The 22,370-nt window shown below is 34.5% G+C and overlaps 1 protein-coding gene across 1 annotated transcript in view; it reads right to left on the minus strand.

Moving 5' to 3' along the window:
* The window catches only part of LOC306844052 (neural-cadherin-like), a gene marked incomplete at both ends in the record, with an annotated part of 265,863 nt that overhangs the window by 156,109 nt on the left and 87,384 nt on the right, over positions 1-22,370 (minus strand). Inside the window, 3 exons of the mRNA XM_079375899.1 lie at positions 3,905-4,109; positions 6,459-6,684; positions 7,608-7,805. Of these exons, the coding sequence (XP_079232025.1) occupies positions 3,905-4,109; positions 6,459-6,684; positions 7,608-7,805 (629 nt within the window). The remainder of the gene's footprint in view (positions 1-3,904; positions 4,110-6,458; positions 6,685-7,607; positions 7,806-22,370) is intronic.

A 22,370-nucleotide genomic window follows, 5' to 3' on the forward strand; every position in this document is an offset into this window, starting at 1 on the left:
TAAAATAAATGTAAAATAATTGTTTTACATTAAAACTGTAATTACATTTAAATAGTCATAATATTTCACAATATCATTGTTTTTACAGTTTTTTTTTATTTATTTTTTTAAATCAAACAAACACCATAAAACACTTCTTTCAAAAACATTATATTTGTATAGCAGATCATAAATGGAAAATGTATATCCAATACAGACATTTCCATGGGTTTTTCAGGCCTGAAAAATAATGACAAATATTGCTGATATTTTCAGATTGTCCATGACTGTGGGAACCCTAATAACTGTGACTGAATGGGCCATAATTATTGACTAGAAAGCGTGTTCATTTTGCACATTGTTAATTGTGCCATTTTGTACCGTATTTGTTTTGTTTGTTTTAACTGGTGCTTTAGCACAGGTGTTCGGGGTCTCCAGAAACTGAGATGTGAGAAGAGTTATAGAGTGATTTCAGGGTGACAGATGGGCTGCAGTGTGGCTGAATGCAGAGAATGCAACAGGCAAATTTCTCTCTGGACCACGTCTCACGGGACTCTTCAAGTCAAAAGGGTCTGTCAGTCTTTTGGTGTGTTTTTTTGTATGCATGCCCTCTTGCTCCCTATCTGCAGTTAGACACACATTCCCCAGCTAATAGCTGGGATCTTGGCTGCCCTGCCTCAGGCCAGGACAGATGTATGGATCACTGAGCAGCCAGATCAAGTCATGATGAGGCGAGACTACATCCTCTAGGGGAATGTTACTGTAAAAGAAATGAACGGGACTGCAAGGCATCTCTTTGATTTCAGATAAATGTTTGCCCTTACATTTCCCACAGTGTCACAACCCTCTCGATTATAGTTTTTATTTTATTTTTTTCAGCCTAATTAGTGCACACTTAACACATTATATGAAACAAAATTTTAGGGGAATTTTGTTGGTCTAACATGTTTTTTTTATAGGGATTCATAGTAATTCATTTTACTGTAGTAGCTGTGATCCCGCATTCAAAACAAAATGTTTTTAAACTGTCTGTTATCTATATATTTGTCCATCTATTTAATAGGGATGTAACGATATATCAATAATGTGTAGTTTTTAAAATATATTTAAACTTCTTATTTTAACATTAAAAGTCTTTAAAGTTGTGTTTTGGGTTATTATGCTTTGGCACAGTATCTGTCAAACAAACTAAAACCGAAAGATCAATATGGCTTCATCAAGTCTGTTTGTGCTGCGTGTTTCAAAGTGAAGCGTACACATTGCTGAGGCAATCAGCTCATGATCCGGTGTTTTCAGCGCCTCAGAACGGCTCCGTTCACAGTGAATTAATGCAGTGAACTCGTTTTTTCATGTGCTGTGAGTTTAGCGCTCATTTGGGAACACAACGGCCACCAGTTATGCTTTCGTGGCAGATGATTACAACATTTCACTAGATTTGTAGTTAGACGCATTATTGTAAGAATTTTTCAATGAAGCTGGAGTTTTATGAATGCAATGACCAATCAGAGGTGTTCAGATGAGTCATCGCTGAAATACCGGTGTTTTCTTCACTTACTGACTGAATGAATACCTCTTTCTGGCGAATTCTCTCGCCAGAAACAATGAAGTGCAGATGTGTGTATGAATATGTAAGTAAGATGTTAATTTCATAGTGTAAACAGCTTCAGTGATTTAATGGGAGTTTTTGAGAGTGCTTGAACTCTAGACTGTCAGTGAAAATGTTCTTTGATAATGTAAATGTTCTTTGCTCTCTTTCTGTACAATGAAAGTGTTATGATTAGTAGCCCAACTTACAATGTTTTTATTCACATTAACTTTCAATGTTAAATTCACATTAAATATAAAGTCAGTCGTATTAAAATATGTTATGGCATGACACCCATATTTAATAGATTACATTATTAGTTACTTTGACCATCGGCCACTAGATCAACTAACAATCTAATAAAGGTCAGAATCAAGATATTTCATGATATAGTTAATGCGTTTGTTTCGAATAAAAGGGAAAAAATAAATAAAACATTAATGCTGTTGTGGCTGCTGTGTCAAATGACGACCCCCCAACTCGTGCCCCCTCAAAAATAACGATTGCATGACGCCCCTGGTGCTGGGAGATGTGATAACACATCAGTTATATGTATAAGTCTGTTTCAGACTGTGGTTATGTTGCATATAAGCAGTGTTTTCTTTGGTATTTACATTTATGTTATATATTTTTCTTTCATATTTCTGTTTTGAGGAAATGTGTATTGTGAGATGTACACTGGGATTTGTACTCCCCCATGGAAATAGTTCGTGCCATTAATGTCTGGCAGGAAAATAGCCTATTTAATCAGTGTGTTTGTAGTTGTAAGGGGGTTGTGGGGGCAGAAAGCTGAAACTGTTTGACCTGAAGTGCATGTCTGCTGTGAGATGTGTTTAAACTGAAAGAAGTGCCCCTACAAGTGGTTTGAGCTGTAGGTTTTGCTGTTGACAGGATTTTTCTTTGTGTTTTGTAGCTTCTGTGATTGTTTTGTTGTGTTTTTGTTATATTGTTCATTTCTTTCCTTTTCTTTTGCTTGAACAAAAGAAAAGGACAGCTTCCTAAAACACCAGTGTGAATGTAATTTAGACTCAGACAGAATACCACACATAAAAAGAGGGTTGAGTCTCCTTTAAAGTTCAGGTACAAGTCAGTTCACTGACTTAAGTTTTCTTAGTTAAGAACATGGCTTGGAGTGCATTAGATAGAATAATTTAACTTTAAAATGCACAAAATTAAATTTTTAGTTCTTCATTAGTTTTTTTAAAACATCGCAATAACTATTGTATCGTGGACTTTTTGATATCTTCAGATTTTGATATTGTTACATCCCTACTACCTAGCTATCTATCCTTTCAACCATATCGTTTTTGCATAAAAAATGACTGTGAATGGACAGCCAAAAGTACGGAAGCGTATTGCATTCACTTGAGGAAAAAAAATCTACTCTGTTTTTCTGAATTAACGAGTTAATTATCTCAGAATTACGAGATCATTTTTAAAGAAAAAATAAGTTTTTGCTCTGTTTTTCTGAATTAATGACTTAATTATCTCAGAATTACGAGATAATTTTTAATGAAAAAAGTTTTTGCTCTGTTTTTCTGAATTAACGACTTAATTATCTCAGAATTACGAGATCATTTTTAAAGAAAAAAAAAGTTTTTGCTCTGTTTTTCTGAATTAATGACTTAATTATCTCAGAATTACGAGATAATTTTTAATGAAAAAAGTTTTTGCTCTGTTTTTCTGAATTAACGACTTAATTATCTCAGAATTACGAGATCATTTTTAAAGAAAAAAAAAGTTTTTGCTCTGTTTTTCTGAATTAATGACTTAATTATCTCAGAATTACAAGATAATTAAGTCATTAATTCAGAAAAACAGAGCAAAAACTTTTTTTTTCATTAAAAATTATCTCGTAATTCTGAGATAATTAACTCGTTAATTCAGAAAAACAGAGCAAAAACTTTTTTTTTATGAAAAATTATCTCGTAATTCTGAGATAATTAACTCGTTAATTCAGAAAAACAGAGCAAAAACTTTTTTTTCATGAAAAATTATCTCGCAATTCTGAGATAATTAACTCGTTAATTCAGAAAAACAGAGTAGATTTTTTTTCCTCAAGTGAATGCAATACGCTTCCGTACAAAAGCATACAAGGTTTTGAAATCATGCAATTACTCATCTGTGGATGAGTGAATGACATGAATCCTTTACCATCAAACAACCACTTGTGATGAACAATTATACCAGTCATTACTGCACATAATTCCAGTCATCTTTTTCCACTATACTGTACATTTATTTAACTGCTATTTATTGAACTATTATATATAAAATATATAAGCACCAAAGGTGCAAAATAAATACATAAATCCATCATTAGCATATGAGAGCACTCACCTCGGCAGCACTGCTGAGACTGTCCTGATTCTCACTGGCCCGCACCAGCAGCAGGTAGCGGTGCTGGTCGCTCTCATAGTCTATAGTACGAGTCAGACTGATCTCCCCCGTCTCTGGCTGGATGCTGAAAAGACTGCTGGGATTGATGAGCAAGCTGTAAGTTACTGGCTGTTTTTGGAAGGACACTGCTGGAGTGACTAGGAAGCTGGATAAGAAAAGACAAGGAGAGAGAGACAACCTGATTGATAAAAATCAATTACAGTGTAATCAGTTATGATTATTGACTCTAATTGATTATGGTGTACTACAAACGAACAAACATCAAAGGAAAGAAGAATGGATTAAATAAAACTATAAGTGCACCAAGGAAATCTGAGCCAATATCTGTTGAATATAAGTTTCTATCAATATAACTTTTATTGTGACTTCTATATAACTTCTATTGTTCTATTAAGTGAATGCATTATTTCTTTATACATGTGGTTGTAATGGAATTTGGGTAAGTGGGGGATTGTTTGTTGTGGAAATAAATGTAAAGATAAATCGAAATGGGTACAGCAGGTAAGAGATTGACCACAGGCTCATTGAGCCTGTATAAATATAGAATAAACAATTTACAATTACACAGCATCAAAGAACATACATTACTGTGCTGGTTACCACATATATTAGGAGCAAAACAAACCCATTACTGAAGAAAACAACTGGAAATGGAAAAGTTTCTCCTCATTTTGGATGACATAGATCAAATACCTCTCACTTAGTCTCATGCGGATGCTAAAAAAAATCCTCCGTTGTGATTTTCATCTGCCTTACTGATCACTGTTATCACTTTCTTTCACCTTGTTTTTTACTCACTGGGTCAAATCACGTTTAGTGCTTAGACTTAGATCATGAAAACATAAAACCCAGCAATTAAAGTGCATCACTGCAAATTTCATGACATTTTAAGCAGTATCAAAGTAGGAAAAACACAAAAATATTTATAAATGAAGTTAGCAGCGATAGACTATATAGCTGATTGTAACTCTTCAGCAATGAGAATGAAAATATCGCAGCATTTATTAGTCTAGGATAATCATTTAACCGCAACCATAAATCATACATCTTGTTTGCAGTGGGACACAACATTCTTAATATATTCTCAAGTTCTCAACAAATTCAAAATTTGCTGCCTCAGGAAAAGTTTAAGCAAATGCTTTAGGTCAGTGATATCATATGCTAATTGGCTCTTGATGGCTTCGTCACCAATTGCAAATGCCACGGTTTGGGTGGTAATATTAATTTTAAATGAGATATACACAACTTTGGGATAAGTTCAGGGATCAGAATATTTGATTCTTCTTCTTATGTAACGAAAAAAAGCCTATATAATATTTTATATGAAAATATATGATTTTATGAGCATTTATGAGGGGGGGGGGTAGTCTGTTAAATGATATCATTCATTTATGGGAGCTTTTTGATACATTCAGAGACTAGAAAATGAAAGCAAAATTATAATAATCATGCAGTCAAGCTTTGACTAAGATTGACATTAATGTATTTTGGTAATCCCAAAGAAGCTTAACGGCTGACTGGTAAATGTGTCTTCCTTTCAGGTATTGCGGTTATTACAACTTCATTCCCATTGGCAGAGGTTGCATGTTGGCTTGGTGTGCCTCTGCTGTCTGGCAGAGACCAGAGCGTTTGGGGATAAGATTAATGTGACCCTACTTTGGTGCCATGAGCAATATACTTATCCTAACATTAACCGTTTTTTGTATAGCTATGGATGAAGCCAACCAGATTCAGTAAGATCTGCCTGCCGGTGACAAGTCTAAGTTTAATGAAAGCAACAATATGGCGGAATCACTGGTGTGTATGAGGAAAATAATACACCGCAGCATGCAACGCATATTTAATGACATGCAGCTGCCATAAATGGATCTAGTAGGCACTTATTCCACATGGATTTAGCATCTGTGTAGGCCATGGCTAATCATTCTTCCCTGTAGCAGCATCATGCAAGTCATTTCCCAGTGGCTCATCTAATATCAAAGGGCTACACAATTAACACTCACTGTATAAAGTCAAAGCAATAAAGGGTCTATTTGTCACCTATACAGTATGTGGGAGCAAATTAAAATAAATAAATTAGTTAATTAATTCCAAAAAATATATAGAGGCTTTTATCGTATACATTACCTGGTGTAACACATGGTTAACCTCTCTCAGCTGTCTATATGAGCGAAACAAAGTTCTGATGTTCATGCATCTTTAATGCATATCACAGTACCCTGACATAGTCAAAGATCATTATTTCATGAATTTTGCATCGTGTAGTACACGATGACTCACACAAGCTATGCTCCAGCGAGAAGCAGAGGGAGCACGGATGGCTGTAAGTGCAGCATGATCCTGTTTCTATTTGTTACCCTGATGGATAAGCGGTGTTCTCACGGCGTGGGAGATGCATTTAGGGTGTGCTGGAATTACACTATGGAAATAAGATTTGCTGCATTTACGAGATTGGGTGTGTGTTTATGCGTGTGTGTGTTACGGGTTTACTCACGGTTGGCCTTCTGGTGTGTTTTCTGGTATGGAAATTGTATAAGACACATTGGTGAATTGAGGAGCTCTTGGGCCTACGATGATGGACACTACAGCGGGAGGACTGCGGCTGCCCTGCCGATCAGCAGCCACCATTGTGAGTAGGTATTCTCTGTCTCTCTGCAGGGGGAGGCCTGTCGTCCGCACTTGACCGTTCTTCCTGTCCACCTCAAATCTCCCGTCACCTCCTGTTGCATAACAAACCTTATCATCCTCATGCAAATCAAATGCAAATTTTATGATGGCGGCACTTTGCAGTAAGGTTCAGTTGGTTCAAATTTGTTAATGCATTATGTACCATGCAACTTATATGACGGAATAATGTATTACGAGCAAATATATAGAATAGATGAACGATGAAAACCAGTAAATTCATAAATAAATACTTGCCTTAATTAATAAATGCAATAAAATGAATGTTGTTCATTGTTAGTAAATGCATTAAATAAAGTTAACAAATTCAGCCTAATTGTAAAGTGTTATCATTAAATTAATAATATAAAATTATTATTATTGGTATAGAACTAACAATGACAGACAGACAGACGGACAGACGGATATTTGATACAAAATAAAGGATAAATAGAAAAATTGTAGAAAACTTTTTAACAATTTAAAATAAATATATTTTAAAAATTAAATGTATTCCTGTGATGGCAAAGATCAATTTTCAGCAGATATTACTCCAGTCTTCAGTGTCACATGATCCTTCATAAATAATTGTAATATGTTGATTTGCTGCTCAAGAAACATGTATTATCATAATCATCATCATCATCATCATCATTAAAAAAAGTTGTGTACATTTTTTTTCAGGATTCTTTGAAAAGAACAGCATGTATAGCAAAAGTAAAGCTTGTGTAACATTATACACTACTGTTTAAAAGTTTGATGTTTTTTTTTGTTTTGTTTTTTGAAGGAAATGAAATAAATTAATGCTTTTATTTAGCAAGGATGCATTTAATTTATCAAAATTGACAGCAACGACATTTATAATGTTACACAAGCTGTCTATTTTAGCTAAATGCTATACTTTTGGACTTTCTATTTTTCAAAGAAACTATTTTTAACATTGATATAAAGTAAGAAGGCAAATGGGAAATATGCTTACCATCAGACAGGAAGTATTCCACCTCTCCATTGATGCCCTCATCACCATCTCTGGCTTGAAGCTTGTAGACTAGAGTATTTGGTGGGGCATTAGCAGAGACCACACTCAGGAAGGGGAAAGGGACCATCGACCATTCTGGGGCATTATCATTGACATCCATCACCGTCAAATCCACTCTCACCGTATACCAGTCTGGACCTGTAAATACAAAGATTTCCACACTCAAATTCAATTCACTCTGCTGAGAAACTGTGCTGAGAAATGCCTCTAATCATGAATAATCAAATCACGTAAAAACCAGAAGACGAAGAAAAAAAAAACAAAAAAAAAAAAAACAAGTAATTTACAAACAGCTGGAGCGGTTTATTTTAATTGCCGATTTTGTTTGATATCTTCCGTTTGTGACACAGGACAAGGCAAGAGGCCCTGCATTGGCCCTGCATGACTTTGTCATGATATGGGTTTCTTCACAGCATGTCCTCAGAGCAGTTTCAGATTCTCAGTTTTGAGTTTTGATGTTTATTTTTCACAAAAAATGTGAGCTACAAAACATCACAGATGCAGAGACACATTTACATGCAAGTTGGAGAGAATGGCAGATACTAATGAGTGGAGTGTTTTCCTCATGGAAGCGTTTGCTAAGTTTAGCTGCTGTGTTGCCTCATTAAACATTCCTTCTTTATCACAATCATCGCCTTGCAAAGTGACAGAACTAAAGACAGTTTCAGCACACATTTATGAACGACATGGTATCATCATGGAAATTCATGAACGAAAAAAACTAAAAGCCAAAAAGAAAGAAAACCATGTCAGTCGTAAAACAGAAACAACACGCTTGTGTCTTCTCCCCTTTTCGTTACTTTTCACACTCGTTCATTCGCCCTTCAAACACATCTCGCCATTTCCATTTATTTATTTTTTCCTCTTTCTAATGAAATTCCTCCCTTGCTCTCACTTTTTCCCTGAGAGAGGTATAAATAGTGGGCTGTCTGTCAGAAGATGTGTGGAGTGACAGAGTCACAGGCTCTTTGATTCCCCAGGTGATTGGCCCTTTCATTGCCTGTGACAGCACACCTGCTGCCTTACACTCTGCTGGGGAGACACCGAAGAGCAGCAAGAGAGAAAGATTGGGCGAGAGAAGTGGGAGTTAGTGGGGAGGCTTAGAAAAAGATTAACTTAAGCTCTAGGTTTGGATCAATATAAAATGATTATTAATAATAGATTAATAGATAGATGAGGTGGGCAAGAGAGAGCCATATTACGATCGATATATATAAAGACAGAGAGAGAGAGAGTGAGAGCACAGAAAGAGAAAGCAAATCCCTCAGGTGTGTCAGGAGCATGTCTCAGCTAATCCGAGCTCATAACAGGCTATAAGGTCACTGCATTTTGTGTATACAGCAAAAGCTGCTCATAACAAAACACACCGTTGACTCAACCACATCCAGAGCAGTGTTCAAACTTATGCACAGGTCATTATCTACAAGGACACAATAGGCAAGACCATTTCTTGCCACTAAAATCTAGTTTGACTTGTTGAGTGGGTGGTAAGGCCACAATCTTATATCACAGTAACAGTATATATCAGAAATTCAACATTATATTATATAACTAATACATCCACAACCATAAGTAAAGACTCTTGCCATGGTAACCTTATGTTATTACCCCAAATAGTCTTTTTATACCTTAAATAACCCATTTTAAATTTAGTTTTGCTGGTCTAACTTAATGTATTTAGGTTGATTCAAAGTAAGTAGTAATAAATTAATTAACTTAGATGTTTTTAAAAAGTAAACCCTTTTTTATTTTTAATCGCTGTTAAAAAAGCTCTAGTTTGTGTACTACAAATATTGTTGGCTTTTATGATAAATTGCTTGTGATGTTTCTCATTTTTAAGTCTCTTTGCATAAAAGCATCTGCCGAATGAATAGATGTAGCATGTGAACAATGTCTATTTTTCAATATTGCAGTGACATAAAAATGACAGTGTGGGTTGGTGGGTGGGGCAGGGCTTGACACAAAACAAAAAGCATGATTATTCATAACAAGAGAAGGATAAGTCTGGCATCAGTACAATAACAGCTTAACATTACATAACACTTTCGAAGGAAAAAAACACAATAGAAATACGACTGGATGAGCTACAATTGAAGGCTTTATAACTAAATCACTTTCATTACAATTGTCTGTCAATTAGATGGATGGATGGATGGATGGATGGATGGATGGATGGATGGATGGATGGATGGATGGATAGATAGAAATAGATGATAGATAGATAGATAGATAGATAGATAGATAGATAGATAGATAGATAGATAGATAGATAGATAGATAGATAGATAGATAGATACTGTAGATCTGCACCTCTAAGTGAACATTTTTAGTTTGTAATTTTCTATAAATAAATAAATAAATAAAAGGTGGTGCTACAACACAAAATATAAAAATACTGGAAGTGTCTACTATAGGTTTCTGCATCTGCTTAAATATCTTCTTTATTAAACTGCACTGCAGATTTCCTTTACCGGTTGACACAATTCTAACATTACACTGTAACTGTATAGCGCTCAAACCAAACGTGCATTCTGCACCAAATTTAAAGCAACTTGCTTTTACAGCATATACAGAACTCTGAAGTGCATGAACCCTTACACTCTCTTCGCTAAAAAGCACTGTTTTGCTCACCCTAAATGCTCCCATAAGCACCGTGAGAGCATCAGGGTGCCTGTATGAGGAGCTGCTTAACATGACCTGCCAGTTAGAAGCACTCCCAGTGTGAGAGATGGAAAGAGACACTGAGAGCCTTGGGGGAGAGAGAGAGGAGGGTGGTGAAGGCCTCTCAGGAGCTCTGATAAATGGATGAATGCCATGCTGGAGCCAGAGGGCCATCAGCGTTCGTGCAAAACTGATAAACATCACAGCTTTCTGAATAAAGTTCCTAAACTTCCTTTCTGCTCACTGTACCGGCACTGCAGCTGGCGGTTCCAGATTCATACAGCGAAAGACAGGCATTAGAGATTTTAAAGGAAATATTTCACCTGGATGATGGGAAACAGATGGAGGAAATCAAAAAGGAGGGTTTGTGTAAGAGAAAGAGAGAGAGTGAAAGATAATCTCACTAACAAGGCTGAAAACAGAAGCATGTAATAAGTGTAATAAGTAAAGTCGAAAAGCAACAATGTGGGATTAAGACAATATACAACAATGTTGGACCGGCCTTGAGGTTGTTATGGAAACGGAATTAAAACCACACTCGGACAACAGGAAAGAGAAAACACAAGCTGCCAAATGACTGCATAAATCAATGTCATTAAAATACAAGAATAGCAGTAAAAAATAGCTGTGGATCAAAGCCACGGCGGAAGAAAATTAATCAGCATTTAGAGACAGGAAAAAAGGGCAACAAAAGCATTAAGCTGCAATGTTTTCCCGCCTGCTTTATGTTACTAAAGCACAAGCTCAATAATCAAAAATTCATAGAGTAAGAATTACAACATATGCGCAGACGCAGCAAAGAAACACTTTTACCACCCACATTATCCTTCATAGCTACTTTTTACAATGCAAATTATTACATACTACTTACAAAACAAATAAAGGTCAATGATGAGAGGTCCATTTTTGTGTCTGGAACTATTGAGGGGTACAAAATTAAAAATGTGATTCATACAGAAACTTATAAGGTTGTATTAACTTAAAAACATTCCACCAGTACAGGATGTTGATAGGGATTACAAGTGAAGAAAACAGACATTTTAAAACACCAGTGAAAATACAACAGGAGAGGCATGAATGAATATTTAGGGAGATAAATGATAGTAAGAGAGAAAGTGTAGCTTAGTCCAATAATTCACGGGATATTGTTTATTAAATCATGACCACAAGCAAGAACACAATGTCTGTTGCCCTTTACACACTGTGTGGGAAAAAAATAAAAAAGAGATCAAACTAAAAGAGCTCTTTCCACAGAGGTTTGTAATATATCAATCTTGCATCAAAGGGCAAGTGTTAAAAAATGTCAAAAGTCAAACTGACACACATAGTATATGTAGTGCAACCTCTGAGTGAACATTTCGCCAATTTCTTAGTTAAAAATAATTATGATATTTTGTTTCAGAAAAAAAAAGTCAAGGTGGTGTTACATTACAAAGAAAAAACATGATTAAAAGCTGAAATTCTTCAAAACAAAAATGTTGGCAAGTAGATTGTCAATGTTTTATTTCTTTATGTCTTTATGCATGTATGTATGCATGTATTTTTTAATATTAAATATTACTTCATTCAAATTTGCTGGGGGTCACCCAAAAGGAAGTCAATTTGCTTTCAAGCAACAATAAAATGTATGCATATCTATATCTATCTATATCTAGTTTGTGTTTACATATTACGTGTGTGTATACTGTGCATATTTATTACGTATATATAAATACACAAACATACAGTATATATTTTGAAAATATTTACATGTCTATATTATATTCATATAATTTTAATTATATATAAACATATTAAATATGTAAACAACATATTGTTCTGAAATACATACATGCATGTGTGAGTATTTATACATACATAATAAGTATGCACAGTACACACAGATATATTATGTAAGCAAAAACTTTTATTTTGGATGCGATTAATCACATTTAATCGTTTGACAGCACTAATATGTATATATATATATATATATATATATATATATATATATAATATATATATATATATATATATTAGTGCCGTCAAATGATTAGTTGTGCTCAGAGCCATTGAGAAACAGAGTTGCGACACACTTTGATCTGGTTCATGGAGCTCTCAATAGTTCCAAACAACTCCGTGTTGTCAATAAGTTTGAATGGGATTAATTGGGTCAGACAACAACAGCGGGTATACTTGCAGCATTTTCCGGCAAATATTAACACAAAATGTCCATTGATTAATTTGTTTAATACACTGATAGTAGCATTTTGTCTGTGGAGTTTAATGGAAATAATATTAATGGGTTTTTCTTGTTTAACTATGGAGGAGTAAAAACATAGTACAGTGCAACACACAGGATAAGGCGGTTACATTTCTTTGTATGCAAACTATAAATAGTGTAAACTGCTTAATAAAGATTGGAGACTTGAGGCATGACTTTGTGTGTTTTTGTGTTACACTTATTCCTGTGGATGTGCAGACCAATATTTAAATAAAGTATGCTTATTTAAAGAGTATAAGAAATCTAATATGAATATCAATGAATGCTAGAAAAATGCTAGAAATGGTTTTAACCATTTAAAAAAATAAATATCTAAAGACATTTTTCGCCACCATCTGACCAATTAATACTAGCACTTACCTATTCTATTCTATTTATTTATATTTATTAAAAAAAAAAAAACATTGCTATGTGAACTTTGCTAGACTAACTGAGACTTGACACAGCACTTGTATTTTGTTGCTCTTTCGTTGGTCTGTTTGCTTCTACATTGTAAGTCGCTTTGGATAAAATCATCTGCTAAGTGACTAAATGTAAATGAAAAAAAAAATTATTTAAGTTTTGCAAATACTTCAAAATAAAAAAGGCAACCAACTGTATTCGTCAAAATATTTTATTATATAATATATCCAGGGAGAGGGCAAATTGTGTTCCTTGGCAGTCTTCATAGAAACTCATTTGACATTAAAGGGAGAGAAAGACTGCAGAAAACATTCAAGGAAAGGCAGATATGTTCACAATAGCCATTGCTTTCTTTCATTTATCTTAACAGTAGGAAATTCACTGGGTGAAGACTCAAACATCCTCAGATATGGATCCACAGAGTCAAATTATTATATAATCAGAGCTGGGTAGTAATTGATTACATGTAATCTGGATTACGTAATCAGATTCCAAAAATTAAGAATTTGTAATTAGAGCAAATTACATTTTAAAATACTTGTAATCAGACTACAGTTACAGTTATGATTACATATTATTCACATAATAGCAATAAATTATTCATAATTCGTTGATGCTCCCTAATTTCTCTTTTTCATCTTTTAAATTTTCTTTTCTAAAATAGCCTACCAATTATATACAGTATTATATATGTATATATAGTCCAGTTTTGTGGACATTCACACAAAGATCAGTCATTAGTCAGGTGGCGACAGCATCTGACCAATGGATTTACAAAAATCATTTCAGGTTTAAGAAGGGTTTTAACATTGCATCAACTACTGATGAACATATTCATTTTTATTTGAATTATTACTCTGTAGGATTTTTTTCAACCATGTACAAACCCGATTCCAAAAAAGTTGGGACACTGTACAAATTATGAATAAAAAAGGAATGCAATAATTTACTAATCTCATAAACTTATATTTTATTCACAATAAAATATAGATAACATATCAAATTTTGAAAGTGAGACATTTTGAAATGTCATGCCAAATATTGGCTCATTTTGGATTTCATGAGAGCTACACATTCCAAAAAAGTTGGGACAGGTAGCAATAAGAGGCCGGAAAAGTTAAATGTGCATATAAGGAACAGCTGGAGGACCAATTTGCAATTTATTAGGTCAATTGGCAACATGATTGAGTATAAAAAGAGCCTCTCAGAGTGGCAGTGTCTCTCAGAAGTCAAGATGGCAAGAGGATCACTAATTCCCCCAATGCTGCGGCAAAAAATAGTGGAGCAATATCAGAAAGCAGTTTCTCAGAGAAAAATTGCAAAGAGTTTGAAGTTATCATCATCTACAGTGCATAATATCATCCAAAGATTCAGAGAATCTGGAACAATCTCTGTGCGTAAGGGTCAAGGCCGGAAAACCATACTGGATGCCCGTGATCTTCGGGCCCTTAGACGGCACTGCATCACATACAGGAATGCTACTGTAACGGAAATCACAACATGGGCTCAGGAATACTTCCAGAAAACATTGTCGGTGAACACAATCCACCGTGCCATTCGCCGTTGCCAGCTAAGACTCTATAGGTCAAAAAATAAGCCATATCTAAACATGATCCAGAAGCGCAGGCGTTTTCTCTGGGCTAAGGCTTATTTAAAATGGACTGTGGCAAAGTGGAAAACTGTTCTGTGGTCAGACAAATCAAAATTTGACGTTCTTTTTGGAAAATTGGGACGCCATGTCATCAGGACTAAAGAAAACAAGGACAACCCAAGTTGTTATCAGCGCTCAGAAAATCAGCGCTATAAAAAGAAGAGGGGATGCCACACAGTGGTAAACATGGCCTTGTCCCAACTTTTTTGAGATGTGTTGATGCCATGAAATTTTAAATAAACTTATTTTTCCCTTAAAATGATACATTTTCTCAGTTTAAACATTTGATATGTCATCTATGTTGTATTCTGAATAAAATATTGATATTTGAAACTTCCACATCATTGCATTCTGTTTTTATTCACAATTTGTACAGTGTCCCAACTTTTTTGGAATCGTGTTTGTATTATTAATTATAACTAATTAAAATGCACATATTCACGTTATTTCTTAGTTACATGTAATGCAGGCATTCCAAAACTTTTTATCATCTAAACCTTAATCACCAAATATATTTGCTTTAAGTACCCCTGAGATTTTAAAATAAATATTTCAATAATTAAGTATCACATTTGCATGTTCACGGTTTCTTTGATGTTGATTAATGATCACATGGCATGAAGGTAAATAAACTATAAAGATATTTAATCTTTTATTTTTTTAAAGTGAATTACATTTTTGTTTTTTTCTGGGAAATTAAATGAAAATATTTGTTATTAGTAACATGCAACAATAAACACGAGGAGTTGTGTTTTCGTTCATCACTATATTATAACTAAGTATGTCTTCTGTTCCAAGCGTATGCACACAGGCAGTTATGATAACTAGTTTAGTTATTGTAGCAAGTATATCTATAATAATATAATAAAAGTCTAATAGTCTCACTACCTATTATCTAACGATAAACATTATTAAACCTGACGACATGAAAATACCACTATTAATTACTATTCAAGAATTGGTCAGCTAAGGCGTTAAAATATTTTAAAAAGCAGTTATTTCATCAATTTACCAGTGAAAATTCTCCAAAGATACTGAAATTAATGAGGTTAATTCAACTTCCTTCAGGGAGAGAAAGATTACAGAAAGACGTAAAACAACTAGCATCAACTAGCATCTGGTTATGATCGCTATTAAGGTGTTTCTCACGTTATCTAACTGCAAATATAGCATATAGCATATACTGCCTATTATCTAAAAATAAACATTAACTATAACGCGTTTCATAAAATACAACTACTGGTCAGATTTCCGAGAGGTAAACTAATGCGTTAAAATGGCAAAAAAATGCTGTAATTTCCTCAACTTTCTGGCGACTGTGCTTGAGAAGCACTGAAATGAATGGGCTTCAATGCCGAAACTATCGGTTGTTTGGAACTATTGGCTGCTCCATGACACGCTTTACTTCCGCATTCCTAAGTTCCTATGGAAGCCAATGGGAGTGTTGCAACTCTGTTTCTCAACGGCTCTGATTGTGATTAATTGCATCCAAAATAAAAGTTTTTGCTTACATAATATATATATATATATATATATATATATATATATATATATATATATATATATATATATATATATATATATATATACATACATAAAATTTAGATTACATTTATCCAAAGCGACTTACAAATGTGGACAACAGATGCAATCAAAACCAACAAAAGAGCAATAATATGCAAGTGCTATGGCAAGTCTCGGTTAGCCTAACACAGTACATGCAGCAAGGTTTTTTTTTAAAGAATAGTATATGTGACCCTGGACCACAAACCCAGTCTTAAGTAGCACGGGTATATTTGTAGCAATAGCCACAAATACATTGTACGGGTCAAATTATCGATTTTTCTTTTATGCCAAAAATCATTAAGATATGAAGTAAAGATTATGTTCCATTAAGATATTTTGTAAATTTTCTACCATAAATATATTAAAACTTATTTTTTAATTTTTGATTAGTAATATGCATTACTAAGAACTTCATTTGGACAATTTAGGCAGTTTTCTCAATATTTGATTTTTTTGCACCCTCAGATTCCAGAGAGTTGATTCAATAGTTGTATATCAGCCAAATATCGCCCTATCCTAACAAACCATACATCAATGGAAAGTTTATTTATTCAGATTTCAGATTATGTATAAATCTAGAAAGTGTCTTGTATTTTTGTTTTCCCAGTGGTTATACCACTTGAACATTTTTAGAGCCCCGGCATCAACATTTCTGCAAAAATAAATAAATAAATGGCTTTTTGAAAATGTATCAAACCAACACACAAGCCAAAAATAAATTTTAGGACCTTGGCATTTGCATTTTGAACTAGATGTCACCTTTTTTTTTTAATCTCAAATTAAGATTTATATTTGATATTGACACATGAATGGAAATTAAATATGAATTTAATAAGCCAGTATTATGTGAGAAAAAATGGCAGAGTGATGCAAGAGAATGAAACTGGCTCAATGTGGGATTATGGCTGCCAGGGCCAATGGTCAATTGTACAATTTAACAGTCATTATATAAAACTAAATGCTAGAATCAAGTATTCCATTGAGCTGTGTAATGATATGCAATATTTCAACAGATACAAAAAATAACAATATATATATTTTTAACTGCACGTTTATCCAGGGCATTTTCTCCCAGAAATCCGGTTAATTTCTGGCCCCGATTCACAGTCACAATGAAGTTTGTTGATCGCTTTTAACCCAACTAGTCAAGTGCAATCAGCCTTCATTCTCTCATTCTTTGTCATACTCTCTCATTCTTGATATCTGCTGACAGAGGGAGGGTGAGATGCAATTTGCTGCCGTCTGCATGGAGAGCATTTTTTTTTATTCTGAACTCACAGGAGTCCTGCGTCTCTGGGGCCGGGCAAAAGAGATGTTTCACAGCGAGAACTGAGAAAACTGGAAGGGGAGAGATATATAGGGAGAGACAGGAAGAGAACAAGCTTGAGTGGGAAAGAGAGAATACAGAAATAACGAGAGAGAGAGAGAGAGAGAGCTAATTAAATACTCTCTCAGAAGATTACAAAGGGCCATTTGGATTCCCCTGTGGAATTGTTACTTTCATAATCTTATTATAAAGGGTTAGGTATACTCAGATTCTTCCTTTTTACATTTAATTAAAGAAAAGACAGGAAAAAAATACAATAAAAGGATAAGCTGCTGACACCAAATTGCATATGCAAATTGCAAATGACAAACGTAAAAGCCATATTGTGGTGAATAAAAGTGACCCCACACACATTTACACACACTGATGGAAAAATGTAATTTCTGTTCTGTTAGCAGGTTTTTGAGGAGTGATTATCGAACAGCAATGTTTCAATTAACAATGTGTTGTGATGACACACAACTCTAATCAACACTGCACCTTCACATCTATAACATCGCAAACTCACTATAATTACCTCATGCTCCTTGAGTACACAAACTGACAGTATTGTTAAATCATGACTAGAACAGGATGATATATGACCAAAAATATCACAATATATATATATTTTTTTTCTGCATCATTTGATAATTAATATCTATCACACCTTGAAAATTAATGTAATTTTTTTTTTTTTTTTTGTTTCTGTAGTTAACAAAACTCCATGAAATCAAATTTGTCATTTTTAAATTCTGTTATAACACAATTAGGGCTAAGTATTGTTAAAAAAAATTTGATACCGATACCGATACCTTGAGTTCGATACCGGTTCCTGAACGATACTTTTTTCGATACTAATTTTATGAAATCAGTTTTAACAAGATTACATTATCTCAAAAAAACTATTTTTTTCAGCTTGTTGACATGTATACAGACTCAAAGCCTCATCTCCTGAACCACTGCACAAAGGAACTAAATATATCCAAAACAATAAAACTGTGCAAATCATTTTAATAAAGTTCAAATAGTTTTCAGTTTACACATCAGTTAGGCTATGTTTACACTAGTGCGTGTTTGTTTTAAAACACAGCTCAGACAGAATCATAATTTCTATTCATTTATTCTAGGTTGTTAAAGACTTCAACAAATTGAAAATCTTTATCCATTTTCATAAGTGAGTGTTTTAATTTAATTTATCTTTAAATGATTGAAAATCAAAGTTTATTTATTTATTTTGGCAAACAAAGTGGGTTTACTATTAAAATTAAAACATGGAATAAATGTTGTGTGATCGTTACTAAAAAAAATAAAGTTTTAATAATTTTAATAGTAGCCTAGTAGTAGCAGTGTGAACACTCTGCTGAACAATAGTAATATATTTCTGCAGCAGTGTCTTCCAAGTTGAATCAAACTTTTTTTTGTATGGGTTGCCGTTACAGTTTTGTGTGTATATGATATGACGCTACTTTTACTCAAATTAAAATGTAAAATGCTCATGAAGTGACTCCCAGAGCAGTTCTGGAGATGCTGTTGTTCATGTGTTTATGTCCTCGTTTAGTGAGACGGTAGATGCTGAAATCACCGCAAGCATCACACGCTTCAGTCTGTGTGTAATAAACAAAACCGCACGATATAGAGAGCAGACTGATCCGCACGCGTACGAATCACTCTCTTCTAGTCGAACACACCTAGTGCTGCAGGCTTATTGCCTCACTGACGTTGATGAGATTAACCCCCTTAGGCAGGGGTGGGCAAACTTTTTGACTCAAGGGCCACATCAATTTTTCCACATTAAGTGAGGGGCCGCATATGTTCATGACAAATTAAGCTTTGATTTTTATTTAAATTTTTTTCTAAATTGTCACTCACTTACTACTGTACTATGTATACTTGTACATACATGGCAGTTTTATTCTTGTACCATCTCTACCTATTTTTATGAGCACTTTTACGACACACAGATAGGTTGCATCGGTGTACAAGTCGATTGATGTATAAGACACATTTTATCATTTCATTCAGAAATAATGTAAAATAAACTAAACGTTTACAAACATTAGAAACATGTTTTTATATTCCCTACACTCCACAAAAAGTCCTGTAAATTTAGCAGTGTTCAGAATAAAAAAAAGAACGAAAACATAAGTAAAAAACACACACAAATTATAGTGGCATTCACCATAAACATATATTATAAATGCTCAGCGTAAATATTTAAAGTGAAACGGAAAATGCACAATACAAACTCAAAACAAACTCACTTGCCTTTTCTCATTCATCACCAATCCTAATGTGCACTTGACCTTGATTGCTTTATATAAGTCACCTTGGAAATCGCAACACGTTTCAGATGAAAAAATGCAATTTATAATCCAGAAAACAGTACTATATCCATTTTCATAAAAATGTGTGGAAAACAGAAGAAGAAATCATATCTTTGCAAGATAAAATGACAAATTATTTCCATGTTTTCCCCAAATGACAGCACCTGTGAGCAGGAGCATAACACTGGCATTTGTTCTGATACTGGAAAGTCTTTTAAGCATTTTTAAAATAGTTCCAATACAAGGCATTTTTGAAAACAAATGAACACTTTCACATTTTTAAAACATGTAACTTATTTACTATTGTGCCAGTTTTGTAGTGTATATAGCTATTTTGACTTTTTATTTTGTATTCGCTGTGTGGCTTGAATGCGGCGTCCGTCAAAAAATAGACTAGGCGCCTCTCTTTAGTGAAGCCGCACAGCGAGCCGCTTCTGAAACGTGCCGCAGATCGACTGGAGTGGGCGCGATCAGCTCCGGTGTTCGCGTCTGAGCGGCGGGATGGTGTAAATCAGGGGTTATATACTGCACGACAGGCTACAGCGCCATCTATTGGATTTTACTGATATTGCATATTGGAACAACTGCCTCTCGGGCTGGATGAAAACGCCCATATGCCCACCTCTGCAGATTCTTATCATGTTTTTAAAAAATCCCTCGCGGGCCGCCACAGGAGTGATAGCGGGCCGCAGATGGCACACGGGCCGTAGTTTGGACACCCCTGCCCTTAGGTATCGAAATTTGGTACCGAACGACAAGACGTTTTTCGATACTCGGTCGTATCGAGGCAATTCGGTCGGTGCCTAAAAAGTATCGAACTCAATACCCAGCCCTAAATACAACTGTATAATCAAAAACAGTGTCTGATCAGAATAGTTCAAAAAGTTAACATGCAATCAAGGAAAAAAACAAGAATATATACACACACACACACATAATATTATTATGATTATTGTATACACACAATAATCATACATGATTATTATTATTGTTGTTACTGTTATTAAGGTGTCATAAGCTTGGTTTAATATAAATCAATTATTTTGATAGTTTGTCACGAAGACCTTTGAGTTTTAGTGTGTATTTGGCCATAACTTTTATCAAATTAAATGGAGAAATACTTTTGTAGTGACTCTCAGAGTAGCTCTGGAGATGAAGTTTGTGACGTTCACACAGAGACACCCAGAACATGCAGATTTTTAGTGACACACACCTGATCATCTACATGGAGAAAAACAAAAAGTATCTCAGAAATTAATAGTAAATTACACAGTAGTTTTCAAAAATGGCAAGTCAAAACATATTGAATTAAATGTGACATTCGAAAGTAGAAGAACTGAAATAGTATTTTCTTGGAAAATGTAATCTTTGTTTTGTTTTTTGAAAAATCATTTTTACAACATGGGCTAGAAAATGACTCAAAAGTTTACTAATATCTTGGATTTCTATTTCTCAAAAATATCAGAGTCCTAATCATAAAAGTTGCCTTCCAAAGTTATTGGTCATGTTATCTCAATTCTTCAGCAGCAGTCACTGATATCTTTCAAGATGCTCCCTGAACGGGGCGGCTACAACTGAGATTTCCTAGAGCGCTCGGGGTATTAAACCGCACTGAAGATGCTCAGAGTCCTGTCTTCTCCTAAGAGCATTACAGTGGGGTTTGACACTGAGCTGGTTTAATGTGGGCTTTACCTTGACTGCAGGCCTCGCTGTCTAATCACCCCTGCTGCTCACACGGTTACAGTTGAGCCCAAATCCCACTGGATTTCATCTGTTTGGCTTCCACTGAGCGAGGTGAGATTCCCTCTTATTGCTTCTACCTATCGAAGCCTTTATCAGATCAGCAACCACTAAAGGAAAACAGAAAACTAAGAGGGTCACTTTGGCAGGTTGGGATCGACCCATCCCACAAACACTGTGACAGCTTGAGTGAGGTATCTCAAAGCGGATGACTGTACAGATCACTGAGAAATCAGCTTCACAGAAAACCTTTAATTATTTTTAAATGCAATTGATTTCTGTGATTGCAAATCTGAATTTTCACCTGCCATTACTTCAGTCTTCGGTGTCACGTGATGCTTCAGAAATAATTCCAATATGATGATTTGCTGCTCAAGAAATATTTATTATCAATGTTGAAAGCAGTTGTGCCGTTTAATATTTTTGTGGAATTCTTTTAAAGGTAGGATTCCAAAAATGATGTATAGGAAGTTCAAATGAACAGCAACTTTTGATCAATTTAATGCATCTTTGATGGATAAAACTATTAACTTTGTAACTCGCAACTACATGTCAGTTAACTCTCAGAATATTAGTAGACTCTTAGGTTATGGTTAGGAACAGTGGATTAAGCCACAAAGTTGAAAAGTTACTTAAGTTAGCAGAATGTGTGTTGGGAGACCATCAAAATAAAATGTGTGCAGATATCAAGCAGCCAGTCTACTAATACTCTAATGACTGCTAGTTGGCATGTATTTGCAAAGTTGCTTATAGTTCAAACATCTAAAGTGGACTATTAAGATTATAA

This window comes from Barbus barbus (genome assembly GCF_936440315.1).
Source record: "Barbus barbus genome assembly, chromosome: 2".
NCBI lineage: Eukaryota > Metazoa > Chordata > Actinopteri > Cypriniformes > Cyprinidae > Barbus > Barbus barbus.